Source organism: Cariama cristata, unplaced genomic scaffold (genome assembly GCF_000690535.1).
Source record: "Cariama cristata isolate BGI_N322 unplaced genomic scaffold, ASM69053v1 scaffold5084, whole genome shotgun sequence".
Classification (NCBI taxonomy): Eukaryota; Metazoa; Chordata; class Aves; order Cariamiformes; family Cariamidae; genus Cariama; species Cariama cristata.
This window is the reverse complement of record NW_009612443.1, coordinates 18545-33165: the sequence shown is the minus strand read 5'-3', so window position 1 is coordinate 33165 and position 14621 is coordinate 18545. Positions and strand designations below refer to the sequence as shown.

Below are 14621 nucleotides of genomic sequence, written 5' to 3'. Positions count from 1 at the left end.
CCTACAGAGTGTCAAAAAAAAAATGAAAGAAAATGGCTTAGCACTGACAGAAGTATAGATTTTTCTGCTACTCCTGTGTATATGTATGCCATGTATGCTTTTTTTAATATAGGTAGCTACAAATAGTGTTTTCCTCTATCTCAACACCTGCTTTTAATAGTTTCATTTTGTGTTTCCAAATAATTGCTTTCCTTTTTTTCCTTTCCCTATTCAGTGTCAGTGACATGTAACAAACAGAAATATTTCACAGACATCATCTCAGTGACTTACTTTGCATGCAAATGTGCATTTTGGTTTCAAAATGATAATCCATCACTATTCTGTACACTTAAAAAATTCAATAGTTGAAATACACTGAAATTCTCTTGTTCCATTGCTTGACAGATCTTTCATTTGGCTTTTCTGTAGCAAATTCTTTGTCAAACTATTCTTTCCTTTATACATCTAGTACCTCATTATATTTTTGGATGGATGTGACCTAACACTCAAAATACAATTTGTGAAGATGGAAATACAATGTTTTCTTCAAGCTACTCATTCTAGACATTTCTATCGTTAATATATTTCATCTTACAAAAAGCCTTTGTTCAGCTGAAGTGGAACTGTGTTCTGTCGTTATATTATTGGGATACTAGATTAAAAGATTTGTCTCCCTCTTAATGGGGCTATGCAATAAGTCTACAGCTGAACACAACCTGAATCCAAATTTTTGTTTCCTAGTTCAATACAGTTTTATCCAATCATCTTTCCTATTCAGTGTGTGAACATGACTTCTATGAAATCCTTGCATTAGTACTTCTCTTTCAAGGGAAACCTGTACAATACTGTGAGATAACATAGCTAAGACAGTATCATAGTTGTGCATTAAGGTTGATGGAGGATCTTGAGTATAGGGTATAGAGAAATGGAAAGACTGAGAGTAGAACAACCATAGTCACTTTGAGGAAAGATACCAAGACCCAGTGATAGGCATCTTAACCCTATTATAACAGGGTTAAAAAGCATGATGAGTATTTTGCAGAACAGAAGCAGCATGCAAAAAAACCACAATAATAGAGGCAGAGCAGATTTTCTTTTCTTCTCTTCTTCATACATAATGCTGCCACACCTACCTGAAATATGAATGAGCTTGTGAAGGCAAAGTCATTCTAATCAGTTTTACATCATTATTTAAAACTTTTTAAGTGTTCTGTTTTTATTTAGTTGAACATTTGTCATCGGTCACTAAGCAGACTTTAGTTATTAACATGTCATTACAGAAGCACTCATGGAGACATGTGGATTCTTAAGTACCTATATTTCAGTATTAGTGCAGTCAACTAAATTAGGTACTAATGCCAGAAAACATCACTAAGTAGACAAGCTTATATCAGTATATGCTTAAATGCTGTCTTAAATAGGAATAGATTTAAACACATAATGTTTTTCTTTCTCTGGGTCATAAAGAGTAGTGAATCAATCACATTTTTACTTCTTTATCTTTCTAAATATATTTATACCTACACACATTGTGGGTTTGTGGGCTGGGTGGTTTTTGGTGGTTTGATTCAGTGCATTTTTTTCTCAGTGATTGTTTTTGTCTTTCAGACTTGAATCTCCTACTAGATCTTTGGTAATGGAAGCACCCAGGGGAGTGCAAGTCAATGCAGCTGCAGGAGACTTAAAGGCTACCTGTAGGAAAGAACTGCACTTACAGTCCACAGAAGGGGAGGTAAGTTCAGCCAGTACAGAAATATTCTACAGCTCTGCCCAGCGTAATACAAACAATGTGAGGGTAGTTTATTCAGCAGCAAGGTAAACATCACAAGAAGTGTTCTGCATTTGCCTGTGTTAAAGTAATTTTGGTTTAGCTTGCTCAATTATTAATACTTATTTGCTTTTTGCAAATATTTGAATCACTAAGTTTCATTCACGCTGAAAAAAAAATGTTAATTAAATTAATATAGATAAGAATTATTTTTAATCTAAGTCAAGGAAAAAGCTACCCAGTCATTCAGCATATCCGTGGGACAGATAGAGCTAAGTGATAGTGGTAAAAAATTACTTTGGATGAATCTGAAAAACTGAGAGAGAGAAGTTTGGATTAATTTGGATTAATACTTCATTAAACCATGATGAAGAGGTTTAACGAATTTGCTGTACCTGTGGTTTATTTCCTTGAACTGTTACTATCTCTGTAAGAGAGACAGAGTACTTCAATGGTATGTTCTCTGTTCTGTTTCATCAGTGTCTTGTTTCAGTGATCAGCTTGACATAAAAAGATTTTGGTATAGATTCTTCATGTGTAGATCCGTGTGAACTCATGAAAACAATTTTAAATTGAGTCACTAGTTTGGTTGGCAACGCAAGTTTTGCAGAAATGCATTAAAGATTACTGGCATGAGAGTCTTTTCATCTTCAATCCTTAAAATGCTATAACATTAAAAAAAACTTGTGCAAGGGTATCAAAGGCTCTCAGATTTCTGTTAGGCTCTTTGGAGAAATGGATAGATTTTCAATTTGTTCTCAGTGGGACTTGCCAGGTTACAGCATGCTTGGAAAACCAGTTGTTTAACGCAAATATCTAATTGGGAATCGAGCTCTTTAGAAATTTTTTGCATTTTGTGTTTGTATTTTCTACCAAATGTTCCAAGATACTTTGCAAACTATCAAAATAAGCAACAACAAACAAAACCAGCATTCACATCTGTGACAGATAACCCCTGCAATGCACACTCTTTGCATTACAATGCAGGCAGGAAGATTTTTTGGCCAGTATGCTGCATCAAAGGCCTACTTTGATAACATTTTTCTACTGATGCAAGCATCTGTCCTGCATAATTAAAGCACAATATTTTCTTAATTCAGAGCCTCAAATATCTGTATACCACATACCCCATCTTATTTCTGAGTTTCTCCAAAAGCCAGCTCTTCCCACAGTCTCTCATCTTTACTTACCAGCCCTCTAAATATGAAGTCTTCATTACAATTTTCTGAAAACTGCTGAGACAGCAGTAAAGATAATCTAATCCTCTTTTAATAATAAGTATTGTCCTCCCTCGTCCTTTTTTTGGGTATATTTATTGTGGGACTACAGCTTCCTGTAACCTTTCCTGCTTCCTCTCCATAAATCCCTACCTGACCTCAGGTACCTCAGGTAGGGATTTATTTTTGTAGGAAAGTAAATGTTTCCTACATTTATTAACATAAATTTTTCCCCTAGAATGTATTTCTTTGTTCTTTCCCTTCATGATATTACCAGAGGGAAAAAGTGATACTCAAATGAAAATGAAAGAAAAAAAAAAAAACCACAAAAAACCAACAGAAAGACTGTTACCTTTCCTCAGTCCCCCATGATCCCTGAAGCAATGGTTGTATCTGTAAGGTCTTGGTTTAGTATTGTGCATCTCTGGTGCTTTGTACAAATATTTAATCTGTGAATTCATCAGGCATTTATTGCATGACTTCTAATTTTTCTTAAGTATTTACTACAACTTATTGAAAAGGCAGTTTTGGAAATAATGTCCCAGTTGGACTTCAACAATGCAAACCCAAGAAAAGTTATAATGAGTATATTATGTATTATTCAGAATTTGGATTCAATTCAGTATTAAATGCTTTATAGGAAAAAAATGCCAATGTGAAGCAGGCTTTACTGACCTTTATATTAAAAATCATTGTTTTTCTATGTGGTAAGTAAGACTTTGCACATCTGTGATTTCCCACATAGATTTTAGATTGATAGTTGTCAGAAAACAAGCTACCAACCTTTCCCCTCTCTTTCCCAAGGAGGTGTTCTGTAAACATACATCTGACAAAGTTCAAAGTGTCTAATTATCTCTTGAATAGTTGCAATTCCAGTAAGATCTGTAAAGAACTGTACCCTAAATCCACAGAAATTCCATCCTGAGGTCTGACCAATGCCTTTATAATCTGCTATTTTATCTCTTACAACAAAGAGGGTCAGAGGAAAACGCAGAAACACTTTGGAAGGCGTATGATGAGCTTCCACAACATCACCAGTTGGGCAATATTACCGTGGCCACATTAGGGAATTACTGGATGAATTACAGCCTGGTGTGAGGAACCAGGGAAAACATCTGATGGATAAAATATCTACATAAAAAAATATTGATTGGTGTCCTTGCTTACAGCCCAACAGATACACCACAGGTTAGCAGACAGTATGGAAGGAAGTGTAAAGGGTTTATACTAATTTTTAAGAAAACATATTCTAAACCAAAATGAAGTATCTATGTCAAAAATAATCTTCATTTTAGCCTAAAGTCAGGTTTCTTTCATGAATAAAATAATTTTGCCTTTGTGAATTGGATCTGTGAACCATTTCTGTGATAAGACATTTTTTGTACTAGAAAAAAATACAACGTTTTAGAATTATTATTACACTGGTTAACTAAATTTAACTTTTTGATGTTTGTGAGCTTATTCAAAAAATCATCAAAGATATATGAATTATTATTTTCCTTCTATAGCATAATTATTGTCCTATTATGCCAGAAAATAGCTATGTGGCATCTGGAAATAACCAGTTATAGCCATGTAGCAGAACATTATGAATTTACTGTGGATTAATCTATGAAACATATATTTTCCTTTTATTTAAGAACAACTTCAGAATATTTTTTAAGAACAGAAATATGTTTGTGAAATACTTTTCCTCTAGCCTTATTTGTCATGCAGTATAATCTCTGGCCTCCCACATCATAAACTGAAAGCCTCTGGAAGCATTCTGAATTCTGCTGTTTGATACATTTTCTTTTTATTTACTGCAGTATTATAATAATCCTTTTAGCCCTATTACGCATTATAATGCGTGATCCCAGGCTGAATACTGGGGGCTGTAATTTAGACTCAGATTCTGCTGCCCTTTATAAAGCTCTTGAGCTGCGCCCTTGTGGGTCGAGGCATCAGCAGAATCCTTTGATTCAATTATAGCTTGGCATTTAATTGTGAACTATGTATTACTCTATAAATAAACCATAACTAATGGTTTAAAGCAGCAATCACTTACAAATGAAATGTGAGGCTCCAGGCTCTAGCCGAATCTATTGGTTCACATAAGAAGAAAAAGAACATTTCTTCTGGAAATTCAGCACAGTGACTGCTAGTTGACTACTGCTTCTTTCACATGTAAATGCAATGCAAAAGTAGAGATCAATTTTGAATTCTTTAGATACTAGCTTTTGCTAGGCATAAAAATATGTTAGAATTGAACCTAAACCACATGGTCATATAATGAAAACAAGCTTAAAGGATTATTTGATGTCCGCTTATTGATCTAACAACTAATTTTAATGATTTTGACAATACATCACCCTTTGAAGGAGAAGGGTGCTAACCAGCCTCGGCTCTTCTGAGTATTGTGCAGCTGCTATGTGTTTTTGCAAGCAGCTTCTATGTAAACTAGGCTGTGCACTTTCACTGCATCCCATTGACTATCAAAGACCAAGTAAATCAAAGGAGAAAGATGCACAGATGCTTCTCATTTTTACAAACATATTCATATTAGTCACCCTGTCTGTGACCTTTTTCCTATTTACTGCTTTATGCCCTTGTATTTCCTTGTCAAATTACACTCCTTCATAGCATTGTTTGTAGACTATATTTGGTTGTTTCTGGCATAACGAAGCTGACCCCTTGGTGAGGCTTATAGCTGTCACATTAAAAATGAGCAGTACTCTTTAACAGACAAAGTTTACTCAAAATCAGTGTAGCAGACAAGAGGCCAAGTTTATATTTACCATTTTAGCACAACACAGTTTATGAAGCATACACCCAAGATTATTTTTTAGAGACTAACAAGTGCATATAGCACTAACATTTGATCTATAATCCTGTCCAGTCCTCTCTCTAAATCCAAGAGATATATTTAACACAGAGATTAATACTTAATAAAACTGGAGTAATCTTCACTTGTAAGCCCAACCAATAGTACCATTTTAAAGCTTTGGTTTTAGTGGGGTTTTTGTGAATGGTTTTTATGTTCTGAAACAGAAAAAAAATGATTTTTTTTTTTTTTTAATTATCTAAATACACTGAAATGGAATTACCTTGTTCTGCAAACTGCTTGCCATGACTACAGAGGAATGGCTGATCAAAGGCACAACAGCATTTCCTAGATTAGTTCAATTCAGCCAAGTTATGTTTGTCTGAGATTAAATGTTTGAAAAAAAATTTAAATGTTTGATATGGATGAAGTGAGTTCAATAAAAATAAGCAATGGCAGGCTGTAGAGCTCAAAGATCCACTGTTTATTCACCAAAAAATGTGTAACAAATGTCTGTCTGCTGCATTTTATTTTCACAGCCCTTTTTCATGGTATTAACCAGTTGACTGATCACTGTTGTCTGGGAGGAAAGAGATTAGTGGAAATGAAAGCAAATTTTTCTGTATTTTTTTTAATTATTGATTTCAAGAAATCTATTAAGATATTTTGACAGATATTTTAAACGTTAAAATGCCATGTTATTTTTTAAGTAAAACCTTTAATTTTCAATTTAAACCAGTTATTAATATGTAAGTTAATTTATAGTAAAAAACACTTTTATGTAGAGGTCTACAACCAAAATACAATGTTCCCAAACTACAAAAGCAAAGTGTTTTAATTGACATCGCCCATCTTTGAACTGTTTGTTCATGGGCAAATTTTGAAGACGAACACCATAAGCCATTTTATTAGAAAGATAAAAAGAAGTGACAATTATATTGTCATACTATATTATATAAATAAAATATTTTTCCATTAATATCACATTTTAGTCTAGTTCTGATTTAAATGGTATTTAATGAATAAGTTTTTGAACTTGGTAGTCTAAGCACAAATATTACAAATACATTTCCCTTTCTGGGTTGGGTACATAAATCACAAAGAAGCCACATCAGTCCCCTAATTGAATGAATTTGCAAAGATTTCTAAAGTTAGGTAGAATTTGATTCTGGGAATTCTTGTCTACAATACTACCATTGGCATTCCATTCTGGAGAACAAGTCATGTGAGGAGCGGCTGAGGGAGCTGGGGTTGTTCAGCCTGGAGAAGAGGAGGCTGAGGGGAGACCTGATCACACTCTGCAACTACGTGAAAGGAGCTTGTAGCGAGGTGGGGGTTGGTCTCATCTGCCTGGTAACTAGTGATAGAACAAGATGAAGCGGTCTCAAGTTGCACCAGGGGAGGTTCAGGCTGGACATTAGAAAGAACTTCTTCACTGTTAGAGTCGTTAAGCATTGGAACAGGCTCCCCAGGGAGGTGGTGGAGTCACCATCCCTGGAGGTGTTCAAAAAACGTTTAGATGTGGCGCTTTGAGACATGGTTTAGCGGGCATGGTGGCATTGGGTATATGGTTGGACTTGATGATCTTTGAGGTCTCTTCCACCCATAATGATTCTATGATTCTATGAACACTGGAGCTTCTAAACTTCTGGTCAACATTCACAGCAACTCCATTTGATCATCCCTGACAATGAGTTCCTTAATAGAAAGCATAAATACACCAGAAAGTTTTTGCTTCAGTAGCCACCCATATCAATTGTACTGAGGTTATAACTCAGAAGTTACAATATATGCTTGTGTTTATTTAACATGAATTTACAAAAACGTGTACTTAAAATCAAACACGACTCTCATAAACACCATTTTGGTATTGAAGAGTCAAAACAAGTTCTTCCATTCAAGCAGGTACTGTACACTTCACTAATGTACAATGTTATGTTTAACATATATATATACCTGTTAGTTTTCAAATCACTTTCAGCTGTCAGTAGTTCCAGGCTTAACATGGAGGTGGGAATGGGAGCAATGTTAACAAAAGAAGAAACTTGCCAGAGTGGCTCTGTCTAGGTGTATCAGGTATAATCTTTAGAAAGAGAATATTCACCACGCCAGATTGTACTTTGGCCTAAAGGTCTCATTTGTCTTGTTGTCAATTGATCCTACTCCTGTAGAGAATGCATTTTCCATACACAGGTTGTAGTAGATCTTTTGGCCTTCCCTGAATATTTGCTGTGTTCAGTTTCATCCCAGTCATCACATTGATTTCACTGTTCAACAATTCCTCAATACTATTAATCATTATGACAGATATGGTTTCAGATATTGGGCCAGCATATGTTTAGATTTTACAGTATATATGCTGTCAAGTCAGTATTTTAGTTTTCCATTATGATTTTTTTTTTCTTTTTCTCAGAATTGTCTTTCAGGTTTAATGAAAGCTAGTTTAGGTGAATGATTTTAAAATAAATGTCAAAACCACAAATAAATGTTAGAGCAAATGGCCCACATGAACTAAAGTACTGCAATTTGTCCTATAGTTCATCTTCACCTTGAATGTTAAAACATACCAGCATATGAAAGTTGTATAGTTGAGTCTAGTGACCCAATCTATATAATCCTCTTTGTACGTATGCTTCTGATAGGATATGCAGAAGGGCAAGAAGACTAGACAAAATCTTGCAATGTTATAATTCAGATTAATTTAAAAACCCTAAGGGAATCCAAAAGTTTCATTTAGTGAGATGTCATTACAGTGTCTCCTCATGCTGGTTGATGAACACCAGCCCTTCAACTTCCCTTCTTTTCTTCCACATTTCCTGCAGTTTCCTGCCATTTCTTATCCACATAAGCTCTGAAATATGCCTTTGCAGCTCCGTAGAATTACTGCTCTAATCAAACTGTACAGTAATACAGAAAACTCTTCAATGTTTATAAACCCTAACTCTTTCATTTGGCTTTATCAGCTTAGCCTATCATCTCCTCTCTTGAGAGGACTTAGTCAAGGACCCAGTGGAGAACTTTTATACATGGCAGGTTCATATCTCTGAATGAAATTGCTTGTAGGAATATTTTATTTTTTTACCTCATGTCTATATCTTGCCCACTGAAAATTCTCTCCTTCACTTTAGTTCTTTGGTTTGAAAATAAACTACATTTTCTGGCTTGCCTTCCTCTCCTTTCCCCTCTCACCGTTCAGATTAACGTCACAGTTTGATGAGCAGATGACTTGCAGATCTTCGTTAGCAAAAAATGTATGTAAAAAGAGTACAGTTTTTCCATTCCTATCACATGCCCTACAGGCTGATTCAGTTTGCTACTTTAATTACTTAGAAATTAGGTCTGCTTTTAAATATAATACATTTTTCTCAGCACTAAGATGCACAAGACAAAACAGTGATCTAGGATTTCTAAAGCTTAAGTATTTAGAGGGAATGATGCTGCTCAGTGCTGTGCTCTCTGTGAAATAGCATTGCTCTGAGTAGCTACTGCCTTTTCCATTTTGTAGTATCTCAGTCAGTCTCCTACAATGTTTCAAGAATGGATAAAAGTTTTGTTTTTATTCTTGCCTATTTATCTGCTGAGGGGTGAGACTCAGAAAGAGCATGACTGGCTTGCATGGCCTTGATACATATGAAGTATTAAATGGCTTATCTCGTACCTTTCACAGCACAAAAGATGTGTAAAACCATGTATACAGACACTTCCATTAACTACTGTCATCTAGCAACAGTTTTCCTTGGGAACATAATACAGTTCAGTTTTTTTTTTGTCTTTCCACTTCTTCCTTTCTCTTTCAAAACCTCATAACATCAGGCATAAAACGGTAAGTAGTTTAAGTTTACTGATGTTCGAGGACTTTTTGGCCACAAATTTCAGATTTAGCAGATGATAGGAGGGGAGAGGGTATATCCTCAAACACGGACTATGTTACTCTGAAATTCCTTACATATTAGGCTACTATGATGATATATTTGGACCTCTGCTTAACTACTAGATATCAATGTTGCATCTGTAAACTTAGTGTTTTATTTGTAACCTTGACAGATTTATAACCAACAGATTTTAGTGCTGGCTTTAAGCCATCTTTTTTAATCGTCTTCATGTCAGGCTTCCCCAGGGATTAGCTATAGGAGCCTGTTTAAATTGTACAGCCTTCCTAGCTTTCTGCAAAGGCACAGAGCTTGTTAACACTCATCGCGGCAGATACATCCTGACAAGAAGCCGCTTCAGTTTTTCTCAGACACCTTACCCGGGTATCCACATTGCTCACCAGATGTTCTGGGATTGCATGCCGGGACATGACCTGATAGCTACCACTCAAGATTACAGCACCAGAAAAACCTAGATTGATCTACACCACAGTGTGAAATTTGTAAGCACCAGTGGAAAAGCATGCACAGCTATGCTTAAAAAGATCATTTAATTTAATGAACAAAATAACTGCGTTATATTGTGTTGTAATGCACACCGGAGTAAGGTCCACTGAAGTCTTAGAGCAGTATACTACAGAACATCTGAAATGAGGGGCTACAGATGCGTGTATGTCCTGATGTAAACAAACACATAAAAATATTGAGCTCCTAGAAAAAAAGATAATAAAGAAGAGATTTTAATCTAGCCTGATCTCTGATTTTTTCTGAGTTAATTCTTGAATCAAGATATGTCTTTTAGATCCCATTTAATTTTGATTTACAGATTTCTCATGATCCTTCCCCATTGCCATTGCAGCTAAACTGATAAAATGGCTAGTCACGTGATCTGTCAAAAGTACAAATAGCTAATCTTGTATTGCTGTTGTGAATGAGTAGTTTTAAGGTCGTACAAAGAATTACTGTGAAAGGTATTAGCAGAAACAGTTTTAATATGAATTAATGGAAAGGTGACTTAACAAAGTTCGATGGCAAGGTTCGCTCTATTGCCTACTACATGAAAGGGGTGTACAGAGGAAAAATCAAGTTAAAATTGAGCTAGAGTGGTTTACACAGAGACTGGAGGTAAAAGGGGAAAGGGTAAGGGAGACTCTCCCGTAGAGCCATGAGTGTCAGAGTAGCCCCCCTTGCTTTCTAAACTCCTTCTCAGAGAGGAGTCTAGGTGCGGCTGGATCTACGCCTAGTCCCAGACGGTCAACAGTTTATGTCTAATAGGTGTAGATACCAGGAATGGGGGATTTAGCAGTAGGATTTAGCAGTACTTTTCATCTAACAGCACTTAATCATTGACTAATTTAACATCTACAATGTAAATTAATAGGTTTTACTGTGATCCTAACAGTTACTTAAATTGTTATAGGGTTTTTGAACCAATTCACATGTGCATGCACATGAACACAAAGAGAGAGAGCAATGTATAGAGGTAAATGTATAAAGGGATAAATATATAAAGCAATAAATGTATAAAGACATAAATGTGTAAACATAGGTATACCTATTAGAAAAAATTTCCCTCGAGTTCAGTGAAATACCCATTTCAAATGCCTTAGCATTTCTCAATGGGCGAGGGTTCTTCAGCCCAGGCTTTGTTGTCTGCCTTCAGCAACGATCCTCCAAACTTCCCAAACTTGAGGGTTTTGTGAGCTCTGGGAGACTTCCCACTCCGAGGGAGACACTGGTCACAGCCCACTGCAGTCCAGGAGAGCTCAAAGGGCCTTGCTTAGGACGGCTGTTTGTAGAGTCACAAGATAATTGACTTCAGTCATTAGTAAATTTCAATTCTGGCCAGAATTCGAGTTGGTAATTGCTGGAATTCTAAAAAAAATTCTCAGTAGCAATGACACTGTGTTTTGCTTGAACTATGATTCAGATAAGGGATGTACTGAGGCCTGTTTTTCTCAGGTTTCCAAGGCCTGTTTTCTCGAGCTTCCATGCTTGGCCAGGCAACAGAAGTTGTCGGTACACTCAGTATTTTTCCATCCTTAACCATGAGAGAGATTCTGGTATGATCGAGGGGCGTTTAACTGCCCAACTCATTACACAAATGCTAAGGCATGGGTTTCTAAAATCATAGTGATGTCCAGAAAAAAAAGGGGGGGTGTGTGGAAATGCAGCACCACAATTGTTGGATTTTCTTACACGTATGTAAGGCACTGAAGTGCCTCTTATTAGCACATATATAATATTGTAATATCTGCTGCTTCCATTTTTTTAAACAAAAGCCTAGAAATAGTCTTTTTCTTATCTTCTTTGATATTCGAAGTATATCAGAGCTTACTGAAAATCAGTATTAAAAGTCCAAAAGGCTACTCAGGGTTTTTTTGAGATCTATCTGTTAACAGTTATCAAGAGCTGCTGATTAAAAGTATATGTCATTACTGGCTCCTGTTTAATATCCTGTTGAGTTACTGTTGAAATTGAAAGTATTTTATCACAGTCATGTTCTAACATCAATACTTGACCTTTCTCCAAATACAAAACTATACTGAGCACTATTCAGTATAAAAGAGGCACTTATGCTTACATAGAGCTTACACTGTTAAATGCTACTGGATTTTTATGCAATACTATTGATAACTCCACCATTGCTACATTACTAGTGGACTTGTTAACATTTCTTTTATTCTTGATATGAGAAGTGAAAGAGTACTTTTTATTACTAGTCATTCCACGGACTGATGATTATGTCCTTTGTTTCCTTCCTGCATTTTACCAATTCCTAGCTTCTAGTTTGCTATCAAATTCCTTTTTTCCCCATCTGTTATTTTGTTATCTTATTATGCTTGCTATAGTTACTTTCACATTTACTCCTAGCTAAACTGAATGTTTTTACATGCGTAATCTTTTTTTTCAGTTGTAGTTCTAGCAGAACATTATTAAATTGTTCCCAGCACCATCCATATTTCTTCCATCTAAATTGTTTCAGGGGGGTTGACTCCAAATACGTCATTCCTTTGTCATTTAAATTACAGAACAAAGATAATAATTCTCTGCATTTTAATTTTGTAATTAATTCCCCTCTCAGTCAGGATGTGAATTAAAACAGGTATTGTGCCTTGCAGTTGTCACCTGTGTGTCTGAGATTCTCCCTTTCTGTCCCTTTTAGTGCAAATTCCCACCGATGACAGTATCTTACTCTGGGAGCTGGAGAACTCGCAATTTTTTCCCAGTCTGCTCTCTTTCACTTCTTTCCAGCCAGGGCTTAGTAGTGCTCCTGGGCTGCTTTTCTGCCATATACTGCTGATTTTATCATAAAACAATACTTGTCTCCTGTAGAAAAAAGCAATACGTGCCATATCTCCCCAAGTTCTTTGCATGTACTGCCAACATTGTGATATAATAGTGTCAAGTTGGCTTTGCTGAGTTTCGATACCGTATAAAAAACACTAGCAAGTATATAAGGAACTCACCTTTTCCTAAGCTTCGTACTGTTATCTGCAGGGCTTAAAGCCATTCGATACCTGTCTTCTGGAAGTTCCTAGTCTGCATCTGAGGTAATGACTGATCTTACTTTGACTCTCATTTACTCTTTCCATAAATAAAAAATAAATTCTAAGCAGCTGGAGACTCTTCTGTTTGTGCCAGTGGAAGACTTGGGATTTTCCTGCTTTAGTTACCTAATTTCATGTCATTGTTTATTCAACACCCTGAAAATGTAACATAAGTGTAAATATTGCAGAACTTGATACAGATTCATGAACATTACCAGTGTCTGCAGTTTCATACTGACTCATGTTATTTCCAACAGAAGGAGATTAAAAAAAACAACATTATTTTTAAATCATATTCAGTGTTCAGAAACAAATGGGAATAGCTTGATGACCTTCTTAATAAGACTTTAACCTGAAATCTTTTCTCCTCTTAATTTAGGTCAAGTAAGCTCTTTAGTTTGTGTGTATGACTCTGTACCCTTATTTAATTATTCTCTGGATGTAGCTATTGTTAAGCCCCTACAGTTTAGCACAGTTCAGCATATATTTCCAGCTGCTTACAGGGAGACACTGGGGAATGTGCTTTAATATCACTTCATACTTATTAAAATACAAATTATTCCAGAGCAAGGGTATGCTACTGCCGTGAATGAATAAATTTTAATCATAAAATGTACAAGTAAAAATTCAACCTATTCAAGAATATTGTCATACAAAATCTGTATGACACTGCTTGCATCTAAATAAACATGTTGGATGAAGTATTTGCATATACTGTAGTAACGAGTATCAATGGGTATACAACTGCACAGAGTTGAAAAACAAGAAATGTTGACAGCTTTTTATTTCTAAAAGTAATTATTTCTAATATTTCTAATAATCTTTCTAGTACTTCTAATAAAATATTTCTAAATTATTTTTTATATTTCTAAAAAACTCATGACTGCCTCAAAACACTTCTTTAAATTGTGTCATAATGCTGAAAGAAATTTACTTAATCCTTTTTTTTTCCCCCTCTTGTAGATATTTTTAAATGCAGATACGATTCGCCTGGGAAATCTACCAGTGGGTTCCTTTTCCTCCTCCTCTTCCTCCTCCTCCACGTCCTCCTCTTCCTCCTCACCCAGCTCTTCAGCTCCTCGCCAGACTATCTATGAGCTCTGCGTCTGTCCCAATGGTAAACTTTATCTGTCCCCAGCAGGAGCAGGCTCCACATGTCAAACCAGTAGCAACATCTGCTTGTGGAGCTAGAAGGACTCCAATTTATCCTCACACCAGAATAGCCTTTTGTTACTATCCCTCTGCTTCACAGTTCTGCTCGGTTTCCCTTGTGACAAGTTCAACGCTTCAAACGGCCTGCAGAGCAACTTCTTCCAGTGTAAGCAGGAATACATCGCTGCCTTCTCTTGTGGTTTACGTTGCCACTCAACATAGAGATGGGAGTGAGATATTCAGAAATCAAAGTATTCTTCATCAGGAAACCTGGAACATAAT

The 14621-nt window shown here is 35.9% G+C and overlaps 1 protein-coding gene across 1 annotated transcript in view; it reads left to right on the top strand.

Annotated features, from left to right (window-relative positions):
- The window catches only part of SGCZ (sarcoglycan, zeta), a 130297-nt gene extending 115919 nt beyond the window's left edge, over positions 1-14378 (top strand). The window contains exons 6-7 of the mRNA XM_009698639.1: positions 1588-1711; positions 14151-14378. Of these exons, the coding sequence (XP_009696941.1) occupies positions 1588-1711; positions 14151-14378 (352 nt within the window). The remainder of the gene's footprint in view (positions 1-1587; positions 1712-14150) is intronic.
- Positions 14379-14621: the final 243 nt, after the last annotated feature.